The following is an 18,125-nucleotide window of genomic DNA, read 5'->3' as shown; positions in this document are numbered from 1 at the left end:
CCAATTTGCAACCGCGAAATCTGACAACGCGCGTGACTGATATCCGACGTAGAAGAGCTCGAGATCTTGCGTCGCTACGCCGAACGCAAGTGTCTCGTGGTTCCGCGCAATAATACACGCACGAATATGTCTCGGCCTTCAACCGTTTGAAGCTCTGAAACTCCTCTCAACGAGGCTGGGGTCCATTATTTCTGGTCTATAAGACGCCAACATATGTTACACTCATATATGCTGTGGCCTTACACTGATCCAACTCAAATTATTACTTATCAATTTAAAGCGAAGAAAAGACTGTTTCTACTTCTATGCTTTCTCACAGGTCGGCGTCATTCCTAAACGAAATATCTGCTCACTGATCTGCCTAATTCAAAGTCATATTCTTCAACCTTTCAGAAGACATACTAAAAACTTTTATAAGTTGCACAGTAACTATCAGATAAATTACGACCTGGTACTGAGGGCTATTAATAAAAAAAAAAACACACCACCCAATCTTCGGCTAGTAGATTTACTGTTTTCACGAATTAAAACGAGCACCAGCACTCTGTGCTTCATTCAGCCTTGCAAAATTTCAAGATTGCACCTCCAGCCACTAATACCATAACTCCTTCATTCCCTCTTTTTAATCAAAGTCGTCGTATTCCTGTCCTAAAAAGCGTTTTCATGCGCCAATGAATTAAACTAGCCGACCAATTCATCGGCTTAAGCGCTTGCTTCCACTAGAAACTGTGCTCGTCTCTTTTATCGTGAAAATTTGCGGTCGTCCTATTAGCTTACAAAGTCGCACTTAGAGCAGCGAGTGCCGCAAAGACCGCAACGACGGCCGATAGAACATGCGTTGCGACGCCAGAGACTGGCAACTCCGGTCTTGACGCACTCGTGTCAGCATTCGAATCGGAACTCATCCTGTCCGACGCGTCACTAAAGCTACTACTGGAAGTGACATTAAGAATGTCTTGCAGCAGAGCCGTGAGCTCCCTCTCGCTCAATTGATCCGAATTTGAGATGTTAAACATATTCGCCAGCGCCCGGTCGTCTGCCACCGCAGCTTGTACCTCCGCGAGAAGCTGTTCCACAGTCGCACTGCCGCTACTAGCCTTAGTTATAGCCGCCTGAAGCGCGGACGTCAGTACGCAAAGCGTCGCAAGAACCACGCTCAGCGTCTGGAGCCCCATCATGTCGAGTGCTTTCGATAGTTGCTATTCAATTAATCTTCGTAACCCGCGCGTACCAGTCGTTGTCCCTACCGCTTTCTTGGATTCTGCGGCGCTCTTTTCGACTCGGTGCTAGTTGCGGCGGATAGTCGAAATTTCTTTTCACTGAATTTTAGAGGGTAGAGGCGGGGCAGGCTCAAGCGCTTCTCTATTGAATGTCAGCTGCGTGGAATCTCGACGTATGAGGTGGTTACGACGACGTGTGGTCGGGTGCATAAAATGTTACAGGGAAGTCGCCGTAAGATTGAGCTTTTTGATATAGAAACCTCCGGCCGGGGCCGACAAAATGCAATTTCGAGAGAATATCGGCTACCCCATGTCGGTCTACCTAAGCGCTTCGTATGGTTTGATATTTACATCCTAGCGTCAACTTTTCAAGTACATTCTTAAGTGCGTAGATAGCTTCTCGCGTTTGGGTTAAAAGCAGTCGTGTGACAGCTGACATTTATTACTAGTTTAGGTTACGGGGAAAGTTGACGAGGCATGAATGAATTTAATTTATTATACTTGTCTTGAGCCATTCAGTCTGAGGATATAATTCTTCGGCTATCCTTGATTCAACGCTCTGAATCTCGCCGCAACTTTGTGATTGAGCGCCGCCATCGTCCAATCATCGATTAAGTGGGAACTCAGACAAGGACATTTAACAAGGTACGTCAAGCAATGTGGGCCACCCTATCTGATTTATACTAAGTACGCAACTATGTCACATAAATGTGTGCGTACTCTCGGGTCCCAAAATTTTCATGACAGCGACGACACACGACCATTCTCGTGGTGTGGCCTCCAAAGGTTTCAACGCTTTCGTTTGACCAGCACGAAGCGCACGCTCGGTACATGCAAATTTGACACCGCTTTGATCGCCGTGTTGGAGCGATGAGATGTTTCATTCGCAGTCGTTTCGTGCATGCCACGCAGCGAGAGCTACTAGCCACTTGAGTCTCCCACTGCTCCTGACCTGAACGACTAGAGTAACTGCATTGAATCGTGCTTTGACTATACGATCGTTTTCGTTGCTGCACGAGTGTCGGAAGTCGATGAAGGCTTTTAGCAAGGGACAGTAACCGTGAACTTACAATTGACGAGTCTGCGTATCCCTCCGGCAGGTTATTCGAAGCTGTAAACGTGGCATGAAAGCTAACACGGACGCGTGGATCACGACAACCTACAGTCGGTGGCAAACGCTGGACAACATACGCTGCAACAATACCATGAAGCTGCACGACACACTCTTTTTTCATCTTGCCAGCTAGCAATTCGCTTTCAGGCAGAGACGTCATAACTATCGAAAATCCAGACGATTCTTCACTCGCGTCCACTAAAGAGTTGGACAAAGGAGATGGAAACACCAAATGAGGTCGAAAATGGTCCAAAAAGCACCACTCTTCATTCCGTGCAAACGTGCGCGAGTGGGCAAAACTAGCTGTCCGGACGGCCATTTGATCTTCGGCCGTTAGCCGAACTATTTGGCGACTCGCCCCTTTTTCAGCCCAATTGGGGTCGAAATTGGGACTTTCGTCTGGAAATTGGACCTCGTGCACGAGAGACCCATAAATAAATTGGTCGCCCCAAAACGTACCCGCCCCAGCGTTATACTCGGTTTCAGTATGCGAATAGAGCAAGGCTTCGACGTCATTAAGTTCGCACGCCACTTCCCCCGTTGTAAGGACCTCCAAGTCTTCCCCTCCCATTCGGCGTGAAAGCATAGTAAACCCCGAAAATGTTTTGTGATCCCACGCTGTGGACGGAGTTGGCAAGAGCCTCTTTCCGTGAATTTCTTTGCTTGCATTGCACGCACGGTAAATCAATTCGGCGTCCGAAACGCGCACTTTGCGGGTTAATGGCAAGTGCTCTTGTGCATCTAAATGCAAATACGATGGCGACGCAGGCGACCATTTATCCGACAACACAGTCCTTTTAGAGCGCGACAGATAATTTGATCGCCAAGGGTCATTTCCGACTTCATCATGCCTTTCGCCATTGGAAGAGGAGTTCCGGCGGCAGGATAGAAACGACCAGTGAGGCTGTTTCGGCATGAGGATAGAAAGCGACCGTAATTAGAGGAAGGAGGTCTTTGCGGTGGCAGATTGGTTTGTGCGTGTCCATACTTCGTTGTAGTATTCATAAAAGTGGGAATAAGCGTGTTCTCAACTAAAGACTTAAGCCGCTGTCCTGTGTCGAATAGTAGTAGAAAAGTACTACGTAGATGCCAAAGGCCTGGCTCTAGACCAAAAAGTATCGAACAGTCGGGCATGTGCGGCGAGCGAGAGGTCAGAGCACGCACTTTGGCGCTCGTGGCCAGCAGGATGGTGGGCTATATATATAAAAAAAGTCAGATGGTTCAGACCGACGAAAGACTTGGCCGCACAACCACTACGACCAAGAGTGACACCTTGATAACAAGTAAGTACGACTTTTTGCGCTCGGGAATTCTCATGGCGCTCGAATGATTCCGGCCTTTGCTGAAAGTTTTCGTCGCTTTACGAAATCCGATATTTCAGTTACGTTGTGAATATGGCAGCCAGTAGCAATGAAAACCCATTTTAAAGATGGTCAGAGAACAAGGTCGTCGGTCTTTTTCAAAAAAAGTGATTTTAATTCTATAGGACTTCAGACGCTTTCGCTGACGGCTTTACTATACCGTCAGACTGTGACCAGCTTGGTATTTAAATCAGCAGCGCATCCCTATCTTTTGCGACATTGCAGAGCTAATTTGAATCGGCGCCCTTTAATTAAATGGATGCACTATTCCGTAGGAAGCTTTCATCTTTTTGCAGTATTATAATATTTAAACAAATCAGAACTAATTTGGCGGATGTCGGTGAAATCTGAAGCGATGGCTTCGATGTGTCGCATTTTAAGCAAATTCTTTTCTTATAAATATTTTACCTTCATGCGCATTGTCAGACTTTATTGCATGCTTTGGACCTCATGCACTTTTTTTTGCGAATTGCGATGCAACTATAGCGTAGGAAGCGCAAGTGTCTTGGCACGCTCTCCTTTTCAGAAAAATAGAACTTACTCCGATTTTGTCCTACTTTCAGCTCGAGAGGTTGGTCGTGGTTGTTTGTCGGCATGATAAAAATAGCGTGACGTGCTTTGTACGACGAGCAAGTCATTATCTGTTTTTAATAGCCATTCTAACGCAGCCCAAAACGCAAAAGCCGTGAATATAAGCGCATTGCTCTCGCATTAGATAGGGCCCGATTGGTTCGGCTTATGTCCCTCGTGCTTAAACTCGAACGTAAAGAGTAACGTTATGATAATCCAATTTGAAGTAATGGCTTCATGTTTGCAAAAATTGGTCGAAGTTCGATCAACGACTACACGTGAATGCAAGTTGTCTGCGCATCGTTTGAGATAGTTTACTTGTCGATTTGCAAATGACAGAACAGAGATGTGCAAACAGAAAAAGAAAATTTAACGTGTTGCTATTATCAATTTTAGAATAGTGCCAGGGGTTCTATTATTGAAACAATTAAATTAATTATGTGCACAAGATAGATGAGCATCCGTCCACCATGATCAAATCCCATTTAACACTTTCTTGTGCGGCATAAATAACTTTAAAAGCAAACGTCTACGTCGGATTGTGCATCTTTCAGGCTGATGTCAATTTTGCTCCGAATAAGGCAATTAATAATGCTGGTCATAGGCTCACAGCTGATGCTAATCGACCTAAAAGTCGAAATACCTACGCAGCTTTGATCAAGTCCTATAACATTTTCTTAAGGTTGTACTACGAATACTGTTAACGTCTTGAGTATAAATTATTCATTACAATTAACACCACAATAAGACGCTCATTTGGCCAAGGGGTACACCTTTAGAATGTCGTGCGTCTAGAACGTTCGACACTACATAGACAACGGCGTACAATGAGCATTACTGATATACAAAGAGTTTATTACATGAATGCAGCGCAAGTTTGGACTATCTACCTCGGAAAGTAGCTTACTTGGGCGTCAAACAGCCGAAATTGGAAGACCTGCCAACGCAATGGTTCCATCTGGCATTTCTTACTTACTCTTTATGTTTCTTAGCGTACACAAATTTCCTTCAAAGTCAACCCGTGAATACTTAGCGACGGCAGGAACCATATTAAAGGCTAGCAACTTCGATAATTCGTTCACATCTTTATGCTGCCTTTCAATTCGTGCGCGATTATTGTCCGATGGACGACGGAAAAATTCCCGATGTGCATACAATGCAATTGTTATCGGCGAAACTAGCACTTGACTTTAGCTCTATTTAGTTACTGATTAGCTTCTCACACAAGAATTTTTAGTCTTGAGACAGACAGTAATGCATGGCGTGAAAACAGAAAACATCTCTAATCTCAAAGCGCACGTTTTAGTATTGCAAGTGGGCTTGATTTTTGAAATCGAACGTTCTGGTATCGAGCGACAAGCCCGTGTGGCGGTCGACAGCGTAGCACAATTGCGCATCATTCTAGACCTCATCCTTCTCGTGGTCGAATCAACGCACGAGTTGATATTAAAAGTATGCTGAGAAGTAGCCAACTCGTTCGTAATTTATTTAACGTGAGTACATGAACATCAAGTGCTTTGCAAAGTTCGGCCTTGCGTATCGTAACTCGATATATTTTTTTAACTTGTCAAAAGATAGCTGAGCCTGTCGATGATTCATTCGCCGTGAGTCCAAATTGCACCACGAGTCTCATACCCAAATTTAAAACTTCTAAAGTCATTAAGATACCTGCGCAACCTTTTCACGGAAAGAGGATGCATCTGTTTTCAAGCGCTGGTTTCTAATTTATACTCGTGCTCCATGCAGCACATACAAGAGAAACGAGTCAGCTACTTCTCCTGAACTTTCGCTACTTCATTCAACTTTTGCTGCAGCAAACGACCCTTTTGGATCAAAAACGTTTTCGCGGTTCTTGCAAGTCGAATCATCGTTACGTATTGCGTACGAGTGATCTCAGCTCGAGGCTTTGAGTCGACGCAGCACAGCGTCCCTGCAATCACTTCAGGGTCACCTTGTTGGCCATTCGCCGGCGGAATCATAACAGGGAACCCCACGTAAAAGCGGACTGGTAATAAATTAGTGGCTGTTTGGTTCTGAAAACGTACGTCCGCTTCGTGGTGAGCGACCATGAACGGGTGTGTTGACATTAGCGTATGTTGACAATTTGTTTGTTCTCGTGGCACAGCGGCACCTGAAAACGCCGGGAGTGTGCTTGCCAAAACATGGCCGTGTGTTTCTGCCATGACTAGCACAAAGGAATATGAACAATTCATTGTCATGACGGCGAGTTTACAAAGAAGGTCAAGGTCTTTAGTATCAGGTATATAGCCTCTCAAGTCTGTGTTTTTGTCCGTTGGAGCGAGACGATTTGCAAGTTCCAAAATCCCGAACGCTGCGGCGCTAGTAATTCGATCGTCTTCGTTGCTTGGAATCGGCCAACGGGGTACATCAATATGAGGATCTGCTGGCAATTCCAAAACATAATTTCTCTCTTCAGCATTTCCAAGCTTACACGCCTCCAGAGGCGTAAATCGATCCTCATCACTTAAAATTTTAGCAACTTTTTCAATTGCCTCTGTACCTACGAATTGAAATTTAGGCTTCGCATCAACAAAGTCATAGCTGTCTTCGCCATAACAATCCGCATCTAAATCACTGTCGAAATCTTTCGAATTTTGACGAAGAAGTGTCCGAATAACAGCCATCACGGCAGCATGCTCCAAGCTCTCGGCTGCCGAATTTAATAGAGATGTCGACAAGAAATCGACTAGCAACGACACTGTCGATGGGCTTGTTCCGTCGCTAACAACGCGAGGTGGGCCACGATTAGAAGCTGATTCAGCAAACACTTCCGAGTATTCGCACGCTTGAACGTTCGCACGGCACCTTGTGCATACGACAATCACCGCTACCCGTCCAGCTGTGCATTCCATATTCTCCGCGCTCCAGCACTCGACACATACGAGATACCCACATAAGTAGCAGCGCTTAGTATTAGGTTTCATAGACCCTCGACTACGATGAGTGAATGCCGAAGCTGCCATGGCCAGCGACATCTTGACCGGTTTTAAGCTATGCGTACAACATGGACAGCGCGTGTTTACGACCTGTACGGCGTTCATGTCAATAGGCACTTGAACACCAAATCGGCGACGACGGACAAGACGTGGAAGCTTTGTCACACCATGGGCCATGGCCAACAAACGACGAATCCGAGACTTGTTTCGAACGACTTTTTTTACCACAACCGAATCGGAAGGACTTGAGCTTGAGGATGTCAATTTTGAGCATGGTATTTCCACAGTATTGCGTACTGAATGGTTTCGTTTACTTGCACAGTCTTCTTGACCTTCGTCTACTAAGTCAAACCACGCGTGAAAAACGACTCGTGCACCTTTTTCGTATGGGATGCGCTCGACGAGATATGACGTGTTTAGTCCATGGAGTTGATCAACACGATAATTTTCGCCTACAATTCGACCGGGTGTCTCGACGGTAGGAGGCAATGCTTTATTAAGAATCATGAAGCCATTTCGCTCCTTCTTGTGACGAAAGTAGTCAAAGTAGCACCACTGTTCATTATGGCCCCATAGGGTCGTACGAAAGAAGCTATTTGTTTTTACACCGAGTTGCTCCTCGTAATCAAAAAGTACGTCTTCGTTTTCATCTTCGACTTGGTTTTCCGTACAACAAACATCCCGTTCGTATGATCCAAAGATAAAGCTTTTGGGGTATAAAGCGCTCATGACCGTATTGTGCTCAGCTTCAGAGGCGGGATGAAGGATGCTCGCTATTTCTTCAAGGCTCGAGTTTAATTTGCCAACACACATGACCTCTAGACTCCTTTGTCGTTTACTGTTGTTTTTCTTCGATTCATAACGTCGAAAGACGGAGAATTCGCCAACATCTTTGACGAATTTCCAGTCTTTCTCTTCCACAAGTTTGCATGCTAGCGATTCAAATTTTACACTAGCACGAGCCTCTCGAGCAAGATGAAGCAATTCGGTATTGGTCATAATGCTGCCGTGCTTGGATTTGTCGTGTTGGGTTTCGAAGCTGTCGATTGTTGTTGAACATGGTTTTCGGCTGGAATCGAAATTCGTATTCAAAGTCGAGCGTCTCCGATTCATTGATTCGTGAACTGTATTAGTATGTATTTCTATTTGTTAAGTGGGTCTCGATGCAATATGATCATCGAGGAGCAGGATAAAGGGAGACTTTTGACAGATCTGTAAATAGAGGACGATAATGGCCAAGATGTTCCTGCCAGCGGTGGCTTATGCCGTTGAGCAGTTGTGAGATAGCGCATAATTTATACGAATGTTTCAGCGTTTTGACTTAAGAAACCGCGGACATTAAGGTGATGGTTTTAAATAAATCTACTAAATTTCGAGAGAAATAATTCTCGAAAGAACGTGATTGAATAACCAGTAAGCTATAAATTTAGACAGTATAAAATTCTGTATTTAGTCGAACACGAAGTCGTGCGAAATTGCGCGTTCTTACGTGTCGATCAAACATAACGGTAATGTAACTCGACTCACCGAAATGAGTTTTAAGGAATAAAAATTTGGAGCGCACTTACGATGTGGAAATAATCGAAGGTTTTCCTTCGAGATGAGTGAAACAATAATTTTAAAGATCTTAGGAGTTTTCTATTTTTAATACTTCACGTTTGTGCAGCGTACATGAATATCAACTGACTTCTCGTAACCCCATATAAATTTAAGCTTTTACGATGGTCATTGGCTTCACAATAGCATCCCAATTGTGCCAAATCGCATGAACTTAACGAAGTTCTAGACCAAATGCAACAGTAATCGCTTCAAGTCTTTCTCACAACGATATTGAATTCGCTGCTTTCATCAGATTAACACGCAACAATAGGTTTCGTCAAGTATAGCACATAATATTCTAATTACATTCGGTACTTATGCAGACTTCACTTTGTTAAAATCGTTTTCGTGTATCTATTTCGTTGGCATCTTCAAAACCCAACCCTTTTTAGTGTGGCAGCCTTCAAGTCAACCACACCAATTCCGCGATTCGTTTTGTATTGGTTAAAATTACTCGATTGGTACTTCCAAAAACCATTTTCTCCTAATCAACGCGACAGAATTTCTTCCGCCTCAACCTTCTCCTCCGCCAATTCTTGGGCAGTGGCTTTCATCATGGCTTCAATCCGAGACGACACGGGAAGGCCATCGACGACTTCATACGCTCCGTTTCCCGTGCACTTGACTGGAAACGAGTAAATGAGCCCTTGTGGGACTCCGTACGTGTTTTGATCCGAGCAAATGGCCATGGACACATACTCGCCGTCCTTTGAACCCGTAAACCAGTCACGTAAATGCGCTCCAATTGCAGCTGCGGCCGACATGGCACTGGATAGTTTGCGTGCCTTGATAATCGCTGCACCACGCTCCTGGACGTCCTTTACGAGCTTTGTTTCGACCCATTCCTTGTCTACCACAAGCTTCGTCAATGGCGCACCATTGACTTCCGCATTGGTTACATCGGGTACTTGGGTACTCGAGTGGTTACCCCAGATTACTACTTTTGTAACGTCCTTGGACGTAACTTTAGTACCCCGCGTTGCATTGACCTTTTCCACGACGAACGACCGCAGACGCTCGTGATCAAGACGCGTGAGCGCCGAGAAATTGCGGCGTGGAATGCTGGGCGCATGTTCCATTGCAATAAGGCAATTTGTATTGGCCGGATTTGCAACGACAAGGACCTTGACGTCGCGACTTGCGTACTTGTTAATGGCTACACCTTGTGCTTGAAAGATTGCGACATTCTTGTCAATCAAGTCCTTGCGCTGCATGCCCTCCTTCCGAGGGAAGCCGCCGACGAGAATAGCGACGTTTACGTCTGTAAATGCCACTTTTAAGTCGGAGGTTGGGACGATCGAGTTTAAGAGGTTATATGCGGAGTCTTGCAGCTCCATTGTCACGCCTTTGAGTGCTTCTTGGGCCGGTGGAATGTCCAAGAGACGCAGATCGATGCGCTGGTTCGGGCCAAAGACGTGGCCAATGCAGACTAGCGAGATGGCACAGCATTAAGCCACGGCAAAGCTACAGACAAGCTACAAGGAAGACGTACGGAGAGGCAGCAGCGAGTACGCAATTTGACCGGCAGCGCCAGAAACAACAATTTTTAAGGTAGCCATTGTCGTCGTGTGGTGGTTGATTCGATAATGAAGAGAAATCCAAAGATTCGAGGGTTTTGTTTGTGATGGAATATGACTGCACCACATGCAGGGTATAAAACTAATGAAATGGTGCAATAGCTGCCGTGCGGGCACGCAACTTCAAGGATGTAAGCGGCAATGTGGTCGTGAAATGGGTACATCTGGTAAAGAAAAGTCAAAATCTGGATAAATTATTGCGTAATCGAGACGATAGCATTAAATGTGTTTAAAACAAAGACACAAATTTGTTTTGGCCTTAGAGGTCATCACAGAAGCCACAGTAAGTAGCCGAATTTTTAGAAACCCTCCAAGACTTCGTCGATCGTTACGACAAGCCATTGGACTTCAACTCAAATGCAACCTCATGAACAAGGCAGCGTCGACAATACGCCGGAGAGTGTGATATTGTGAATTTGCCATGGATTAAAAATCCATCGTCTTAAAGTGTCTAAAACGAATAATAATTTCAATACTGTAATTATTCAGTAGGACAAAAGCATAATAAGTGATATCATTTCTGACCCCTATGCTCAGTTCTAGCATGAGGGTAGGTGACGCAGCAGTGCGGCATGGTGCTGAAACAGCAAAGATGTTGCAACAAACGGTGGAAGAAAGCTCCGAAACGGCTTCTTGGAAATTGTGGCCCGATCGCCATTTCGTGGGAGGCGACCGGTCCACACATTCAGGCCGAAAATACTAATAGGAGCCGCTAAAAGCAAGCAAACGCGTTGGGAACTCGCCTCCACGACCCGAGCCTTCTCTGGTATGTTAAGTACCGTCGTTTGCCACTAAAATTGCCATGACGAGAATTTTTAAATGACGCAGGGTACTTCACTTTTAGTAGTGTCACCGTCAAGAGTGATTGTCATCCCTCGTTCGCAATTTTTTTAATTTAGTGACCGCGATGGTGGAGGAAAGCCTGTTTTCATCCGAAGCCGCCTACTGTTCGAAAGAAAGATCGTGTTTGCCCGTCATAACGTCTGTGGCGTCATTAATCGGGTATTTCTACGTCGTGGGGACGTATTGGCGCATCTTGGCCGTGCGGCAACATCCCGCGGGCATTATGTTTGGCATGAGTTTATATGGTGCGATTTATCAATTTCTATTTCTACTCGATCGGACAGTTAGCTCCGTCAAATGCACCGATATCGGTATTTTAGTCGACTTTTTTCACACAGGGCAAGAAACGTATATGCTAATTTTTGCCATCGACCTACTTTTAGCATTAAAAAACCCTTTTTCAGCATCCAAAGGGCAAATGACAAAGTACCATATTTGTGGCGGTCTCTGGAGCTTCCTCTGCGCCATGATCTCGCACTTTGACAGTACGCAGTACGCACTCTTTAGCTTCTGTTGGTTCAATTCCGGAGCCGACAGTCTCCAGCGCACGTCCATACGTATCGAAAAGAATAGCCACACGACGCTGACAGCTGGTGTGTTTTTTGCCGTCTATATGGTTGTCGTGTACTGCACGTCCCTCCTTGCAATCGTGCGAACGTGGAATACGTTTGTGAAAGGCCTTCCAGATACATTCCGGACACGACAGCGTATCCAGCGCCACCTCAAGTACTACGTCGGGTGTTACTTTGGCTACTGGACTGTGGTGTTAGTATGTTACGCCGTTTTACGGTTGTTGCCATACTCGAGTTTCGAGATAAAAGGAGGTTTAAAATGTTGCGTGTGGCATTTGTTGTCGTGTCTGTTGCTGGCAAAAGGGATGGTTCATGCATTAATTTGGACCCGAACGTCCAACATTCTTGCTCTTTTCGAGCAATTTCGTCAAACAGGGACCATCATTCTTCCCGTGCCAAATAATGGCAACTGGGACGACAATATTAATTGGGCCCTTCGTTTAGAAATTCTCACTAGTACCTCAAAAGGAATTTGCCAGAGTGTTGATCGAGCGGAAGACCAAGCACGAGCTTCGACAGACTCGTCGAGTCGGTCGCTCTCGGATGCGTCGCTCGAAGAGGGCAAACGGGGGCCGGCTTTAAATGATGATTATTGTGACCGAAAAGAAAGTTATACTCAAATCGAAGAGCTCCTTTTAGAAACTCATGACAATCACTCGCGCAATGAAGGGGTTGTGTTTAAAGATTTTGCCCCGCACGTCTTTCGGTGTTTGCGTGAAGTGGCTAAAGTGTCCAGTGCCAGTTATCGCAATTCATTGCAACAAACGACCAAAGAGCAAGTCAGCGAAGGCAAAAGTGGCGCATTTTTCTATTTCACGCAAGATCGCAAATATGTTGTCAAAACACTCGCCAACGAAGAACTCAAGTTTTTTCTCAGTATTTTACCAACGTACTATACGTATATGAAACGGCATCCGGATACTTTCATGACCCGGTTTTTTGGGTGCCACGGACTCACAATGTATGGCAAAACAGTGTTTTTTGTCGTCATGCAAAGTGTCTTTGCCACGTCGTTGCCCATCCACGAGCGATTTGATTTAAAAGGTTCGTGGGTTGGGCGACTTGAAGGTCGAAAGCCCCTTGGCACCGTCGCAACGTGTAAATTCTGTAATGCCGAGTATACAATTCGTACCTACGAGCAACGCTGTCACGGTCGTGGCGAGCGCCATTTAAATCATCAATACGATCAAGTTGGCAAAGATCTCAATTGGAATCGCCACATGGCGTTGCCATTTGAAACCGCACAAGCTGTGGCCATGCAATTAACCGCGGACTCGGAATTTCTTTGCAGTATTAATTGCATTGACTACAGTCTCCTGGTGGGTATTCACCATCGAAATGTCTCTCATTATTCCTCGGTCGAACGATATGGGGTACCTTTGAGTAACCATAGTAACCACTATCCCATGTCGTCTCGAAGTAGTCGAAGCCATAGTAACGAGTCGTACGGAAATCATTGCACCATTCGCAATCGTAGCAATTCGCACAATAGTGACACTGACTTGTTAAGTTGCTCGAATTACGAAAAAACGCATTCTTTGCCACGAGGCATGAGTGTTGACGAAGTGCATGGACCAGGACTGTACTACCTTGGATTAATTGACATTCTTCAACCATGGAATGTTCGCAAACGTGTGGAACATTTTATTCGTGTCTCGGTGCTCTTGCAAGATCGACATGGCATTTCTGTCGTAAGTCCTCGTCAATATGCGGATCGATTTCAGCAACGTGTGGTAAAGGAACTTATTTATGACCCTGCTGTCTTGCCTCTTCAAAGCGATAGTGCTTCCTTTACGCAATTGCAAGTCCAAAATCGACGCAATGCGCACTTAATCGAGTCGAATCGGACGTTAAGTACCATGTTGGCGTCGTTTGACGGACCTGTGACATCTGTTGACTCTGTTGGCAACTTAAGACTGTCACCACAGGTGCGTACAATTTCGTATGTACGGACACCACCACCTGTACGAAGGATACAAGCACCGTTTGCCACTACACAATTCGGTGAACAAGCTGCAATTCCTGCACATTCATGGGACATTGCGACGTGTAGTAGGTTTGAAAGGCGCTCTAATGGCTTTGTCATGGCCATTCCTGGCTCAATTTCAATGGTCTATCCAACCGCATTAAATTCTGTACGAACAGCACCCGAGTGTGTAAAATCGTTACATCATCGTACAGCTTCACGTCGCTGGAGTCACCGCAGTAGTCATCGGTCTTATTCGGTCGTACATTTTGACGCAAGTGCGCTACGAAGTCCGTCTAGTCCAATCGACTACCGAATTGTACGTACACCACCTACCTGTCCTACCAAGATACGGGCAAATGCACCAACACTTTCGGCTTAAAAACGGATGACGATTGGTAATCTATTGTTTCATGTAGACACACATGATGTGGTTACGATAATAAAATACGTACTTTAGCGCACGCGATACACAGAGTCAATTTGGCTTCTGCGAGCCACAACTATTTATAAAATGACTTTTTTTTTATTTAAATAAATTTCATTATATGCTCAAGCGCAAGTTGCGGTCGACTAATTGTCAAATGAACAGGCGTATCAAACCCTTTGCGTCGAGCTGGCAACATTTCTCAAGAAATGTTATCTTGAAGAATGAAGTAAAGCGTCTGGTTCGAGTCTGTCGGTCTCAAATTCGCGGCCATCAGTCTTTGCGGATTCCTTGGACCGTACCGATGTGATTTGGGACCGGAAACAGCCTCGTACTCATATTACCGGCAGATGCGTTAAACGCAAGACGTAGGATGCGTACGCATACTGCGAGCAGCTCGATCGTGTACGCAATTCTTGGCGGTGCAGTACACGGAACGAGTCGATATATTTGGGTAGTAATTCATTACTGCCCACATTCGTCACACAGCAGGACGGTGGCCATGGAAGTTGGAATCCGCTAAGGAGTGTGTAACAACTCACCTGCCGAATGAACTAGCCCTGAAAATGGATGGCGCTTAAGCGAGTTACTTATACTTTGCCGTTAACGCGATAGCACATGTAAGCGTTAATGAGTACGAGGACTTTTGCGAAACAATTGCTCACGTGTACTTGTTTAGGTAGATTTACCGTAGACAGTAGGACTAGATCATTAACATAAATTGGAAAGACGTTTGCTCTTCCATTTTTTTAAAGTTCCGTTCCTGTCGGTCCACCGCATCGGCGATGGAATCCTGCACAAAACGGACAACTGCTTCTTATGCCAGCAGGAATTGTCCGATCGGATTTGTTTTTGCTTTCAGTGCGCCTGGTGCGCACTGTTGAGATATCATTTTCCTCTTTAGTGGGAGCATCATTGTGCTCGCTACTATTATTGTTGTCGATGTTGAGTATATCATCATCATTTATTACCAGAGTCAGCAGAGCGAGTCCTTCCCCCTTGAATTAATGTCACTCAAAAACAAGGTGGGTATACATCGATGGCTCATGCCATTTACAAAGAGCGGTGCATGCTTTGTTGTTTCATGCACCTCGTGTTGATGACAAATTCTGTCATCGGTAATATCTCACACTCAACTCCTAAGCGAGGGATGTAACTATGCAGTGTCTCTTTGACTACTCGATTTGCACCATTTATCGAACTACCGGTTTCCGGATGATCAGAACTTGACATTTTCAACTGTGTTCTAAGTTATTTGAATACAGATTGCCAAAACTTCGACGTGAACTGGAGATCTCGACCTGAAACCAGTTCACGGGATATTCCCATGGAGTCGAAGAATGTGTCAATATATAGACACAAGAGCAGCTTTTTGCTGTGATCGACTTCAAGACTGTAACAATATGTATCATCTTAATGTAACAATCAACACACATCACACCCCGTTACAATTCTTGCCAGCATCTTCGGGGAACCCCAAGACGAAGTCCATAGATGTGGACGACCAACACTCTGCTAGAACAAACAGATGTAACGGAATACGGGATGAACGGCTAGGCTTCGTTCGTTGACAAACTTCTCAAGCACGAATTTACTTGCGTAAGAATTCACACTGGCGAGGCCAGTAGAAGTCTTGACGCGCCGTGAGATAAGTCTTCTTACGTCCACGATGACCACTTGTTGATACAATTTGGCACCCATACATGATGCGTAAGCGCAAATCAATATGGGTGGGGACTACAACCCGAGGTTTGTTGCCAGCAATGGCAGTGTAATACAGTAAGCCATTGCGTCTTTTGTATCGCTCCGTTGAGGATCGATACAGTTTCGACAATCCCTTAAGGGTTGTTGAGATAGATTTGTAAGGTATACCATCAACCTTTTAAGAGCCTTATTTTCTTGATAGGCTCTTCTATCGTCGTCAAGTAATTCTTCCCACGAGAGATTTTTTGTTGCAACACCTGGGCTCATGCTCACTGTTGATAGTTGCTACAGTGGGCTTATCCTTACTGCTCGGCGTGCAGTTGGATAATTTTTACCCAATATATAAACTGGCACTTTTAAAATGTGCTCTAAACTTCCACGACTAAATTTTGTACTAAATCAAAATCGGAACGGCGCGAAAGAACATGAGGGACGACATTTAGTCATCCTGGTTTATATTTGTTGCGGGTGAGCTTGTCGGCCGTTTACAGCTTATTAGAGCTGACTAAAGTCATCAACTATAATCGTCCACGCGAAGCATCTACTTTTAAGGAAGGTGGCTAGTTAGTAGCAAGATGTTCATATTGCTTGCAAGGTCAGGCTTATTGATTGAAGAAGGCTTACCAGCTAGCGCGGGATCAATCTGGCCTAATCAGAGGATGCCGGGTGGCCATTCGGGACACTCTCGTGCTGGTACACGGTACTGTTGGACAACATGACTCGGTTAGACGAGATCTGTATACTCCTTGACTTCGTTCGAAACGCAAATGTTCTATTTACCTGTCTCCTCTCCTGTAATTTGGACCCCACGAACACAATCTTCGCCGGAGATTTAAACTGTATGCAGAGCGTTTGTACGTCGGCTTTGAATTGATTGGTAATGGCTATCATTGTTAGAAACGGTCGAGGAGCTCGGCCCTGTATTGCGCAATGGCAGCTACGGGTTTAGTAGACACGAGGGTGATGCGAAGACTTGCAGAGGACAGCGAGATGAATGACGTTTTGGGCCATTTTACATTCTGTGAAGCGGACAGGGCTTAATTCATTGATCATTTAAATTTTCCTCGACTTGGGTGGGCCGCGTTCAATGGGTCGAAAAGTGCACTTCATCACATCATTCAGATCAACAGGACACCTGCGGAACACGGGCCGCCCCCGTCAGCATTTCAGCCACGGGCGGGTGATGTATCCATTTGAGCTTCTGAAACTCAAACAAGGCAAGCGTGATGTTCACGCTTATGCCCAGCACATACGACTCTTAGCAAGTTGTACCAGAAACAGCCCAGTTCATGAACACACGTTGATTACGGTGTTCATGCAACGTCTTACGGATGGTCCCGTAAAGACCCACCTTTTCCGCTTGGAACTGGATACGCTTGAAGTAGCAATATCCGTTGCGGAACAGGAGGACTTTAGCTTGAGACAGGCTCAAGCAAGTTCGTCATCGTATCGTCCTCCAAGACGACACGAGCTAGGAGGTCCAGAACCTATGGACCTCTCTTACGTCGAAAGCGGGAGACCTCGCTTTTCGAACAACAAGCGATTGGAGACATGCAATCGCTGTCAGAAGTAAGGACACTTCGCTCATGAGTGTCGTGCCCCACGCCCACTGCCGAAAGGTACTGAACGTAATTTTGGACCGAATGCCAAAAAGGGCAACAGTCGCGGGTCCGACGTTGTTGCGAAATCGCAACAACGAGGCGAACCGCCAAAAAACGGTCGGGGTCAGTAGGGGCACAACGCCCTACTGATCTAGCAACCTCAAGAGAATTTGCAAATCTCTTGACTAAAGTTGCTCCAGGCACACAACATTATGTGTCTCTGCACCTGGCGATGAGGTATCCCTCATCACCTTGGAGTTAAAAGTGACAGATGATTTGTTACTCGAGCCCTTGTGGACTGTGGTAGGTCGAAAAACTTTATTCGTCACCAGTCGCTAGAGAGTCGTAGGCTCAAATATGTTGAGCGCGACATCCCTCCAACGAGGATGACGGTGCGTCTAGCGACAGGCGCATCGATAATGGTAATGAAACGCGTAGTGAAATTTCGCTAAAAGATTTACAGTGCGATGAAGATTTCATCCTTCTGGATTTGGATGACAATTTAATGTCATCCTAGGTTTGCCTTGGATCAGAAAATATAAGCGAAGAATCAACTGGCAGCATCGGTCCGTAAAGATGTCTGCCATTTGTTTATCAGATGGCCATCTGATGAA

At 45.4% G+C, this 18,125-nt stretch overlaps 6 protein-coding genes across 6 annotated transcripts; 2 read left to right on the top strand and 4 right to left on the bottom strand.

The window, feature by feature from the left end:
- Positions 1-773: 773 nt before the first annotated feature.
- CCR75_003834 (uncharacterized protein) lies at positions 774-1,178 on the bottom strand (the record flags this gene model as incomplete). The annotated part of the gene is made up of 1 exon (XM_067961927.1): positions 774-1,178. One exon carries the CDS (start codon positions 1,176-1,178, stop codon positions 774-776), a length of 405 nt encoding a protein of 134 aa, XP_067823244.1.
- Positions 1,179-1,915: 737 nt separating this feature from the next.
- On the bottom strand, positions 1,916-3,250 carry CCR75_003833 (uncharacterized protein; the record flags this gene model as incomplete). The annotated part of the gene is made up of 1 exon (XM_067961926.1): positions 1,916-3,250. One exon carries the CDS (start codon positions 3,248-3,250, stop codon positions 1,916-1,918), a length of 1,335 nt encoding a protein of 444 aa, XP_067823245.1.
- A 2,269-nt stretch (positions 3,251-5,519) lies between these two features.
- Positions 5,520-5,726, top strand: CCR75_003832 (uncharacterized protein; the record flags this gene model as incomplete). Its single annotated transcript, XM_067961925.1, has 1 exon — positions 5,520-5,726. One exon carries the CDS (start codon positions 5,520-5,522, stop codon positions 5,724-5,726), a length of 207 nt encoding a protein of 68 aa, XP_067823246.1.
- Positions 5,727-6,034: 308 nt separating this feature from the next.
- Positions 6,035-8,335, bottom strand: CCR75_003831 (uncharacterized protein; the record flags this gene model as incomplete). Its single annotated transcript, XM_067961924.1, has 1 exon — positions 6,035-8,335. One exon carries the CDS (start codon positions 8,333-8,335, stop codon positions 6,035-6,037), a length of 2,301 nt encoding a protein of 766 aa, XP_067823247.1.
- A 758-nt stretch (positions 8,336-9,093) lies between these two features.
- Positions 9,094-10,641, bottom strand: CCR75_003830 (uncharacterized protein). The gene is made up of 2 exons (XM_067961923.1): positions 10,314-10,641; positions 9,094-10,250 (listed from the first exon to the last, which is right to left on the bottom strand). The coding sequence occupies exons 1-2, from the start codon at positions 10,465-10,467 to the stop codon at positions 9,310-9,312; spliced, it is 1,095 nt and encodes a 364-aa protein (XP_067823248.1). The 5' UTR covers positions 10,468-10,641; the 3' UTR covers positions 9,094-9,309.
- A 664-nt stretch (positions 10,642-11,305) lies between these two features.
- CCR75_003829 (uncharacterized protein) lies at positions 11,306-14,161 on the top strand (the record flags this gene model as incomplete). Its single annotated transcript, XM_067961922.1, has 1 exon — positions 11,306-14,161. One exon carries the CDS (start codon positions 11,306-11,308, stop codon positions 14,159-14,161), a length of 2,856 nt encoding a protein of 951 aa, XP_067823470.1.
- Between the last annotated feature and the right edge of the window lie 3,964 nt (positions 14,162-18,125).

Source organism: Bremia lactucae, linkage group LG13 (genome assembly GCF_004359215.1).
Source record: "Bremia lactucae strain SF5 linkage group LG13, whole genome shotgun sequence".
NCBI lineage: Eukaryota > Oomycota > Peronosporomycetes > Peronosporales > Peronosporaceae > Bremia > Bremia lactucae.
The sequence above is the reverse complement of the archived record's forward strand: the minus strand, read 5'-3'. Positions and strand labels throughout refer to the sequence as shown.

Excerpts from the sequence above, each read along its gene's own strand:
- CCR75_003830 (XM_067961923.1), bottom strand. The coding sequence starts at position 10,467 with ATGTGGTGCAGTCATATTCCATCACAAACAAAACCCTCGAATCTTTGG. Across the intron at positions 10,251-10,313 it reads GTACTCGCTGCTGCCTCTCC|TCTGCATTGGCCACGTCTTT; the intron begins GTACGTCTTCCT and ends CCATCTCGCTAG.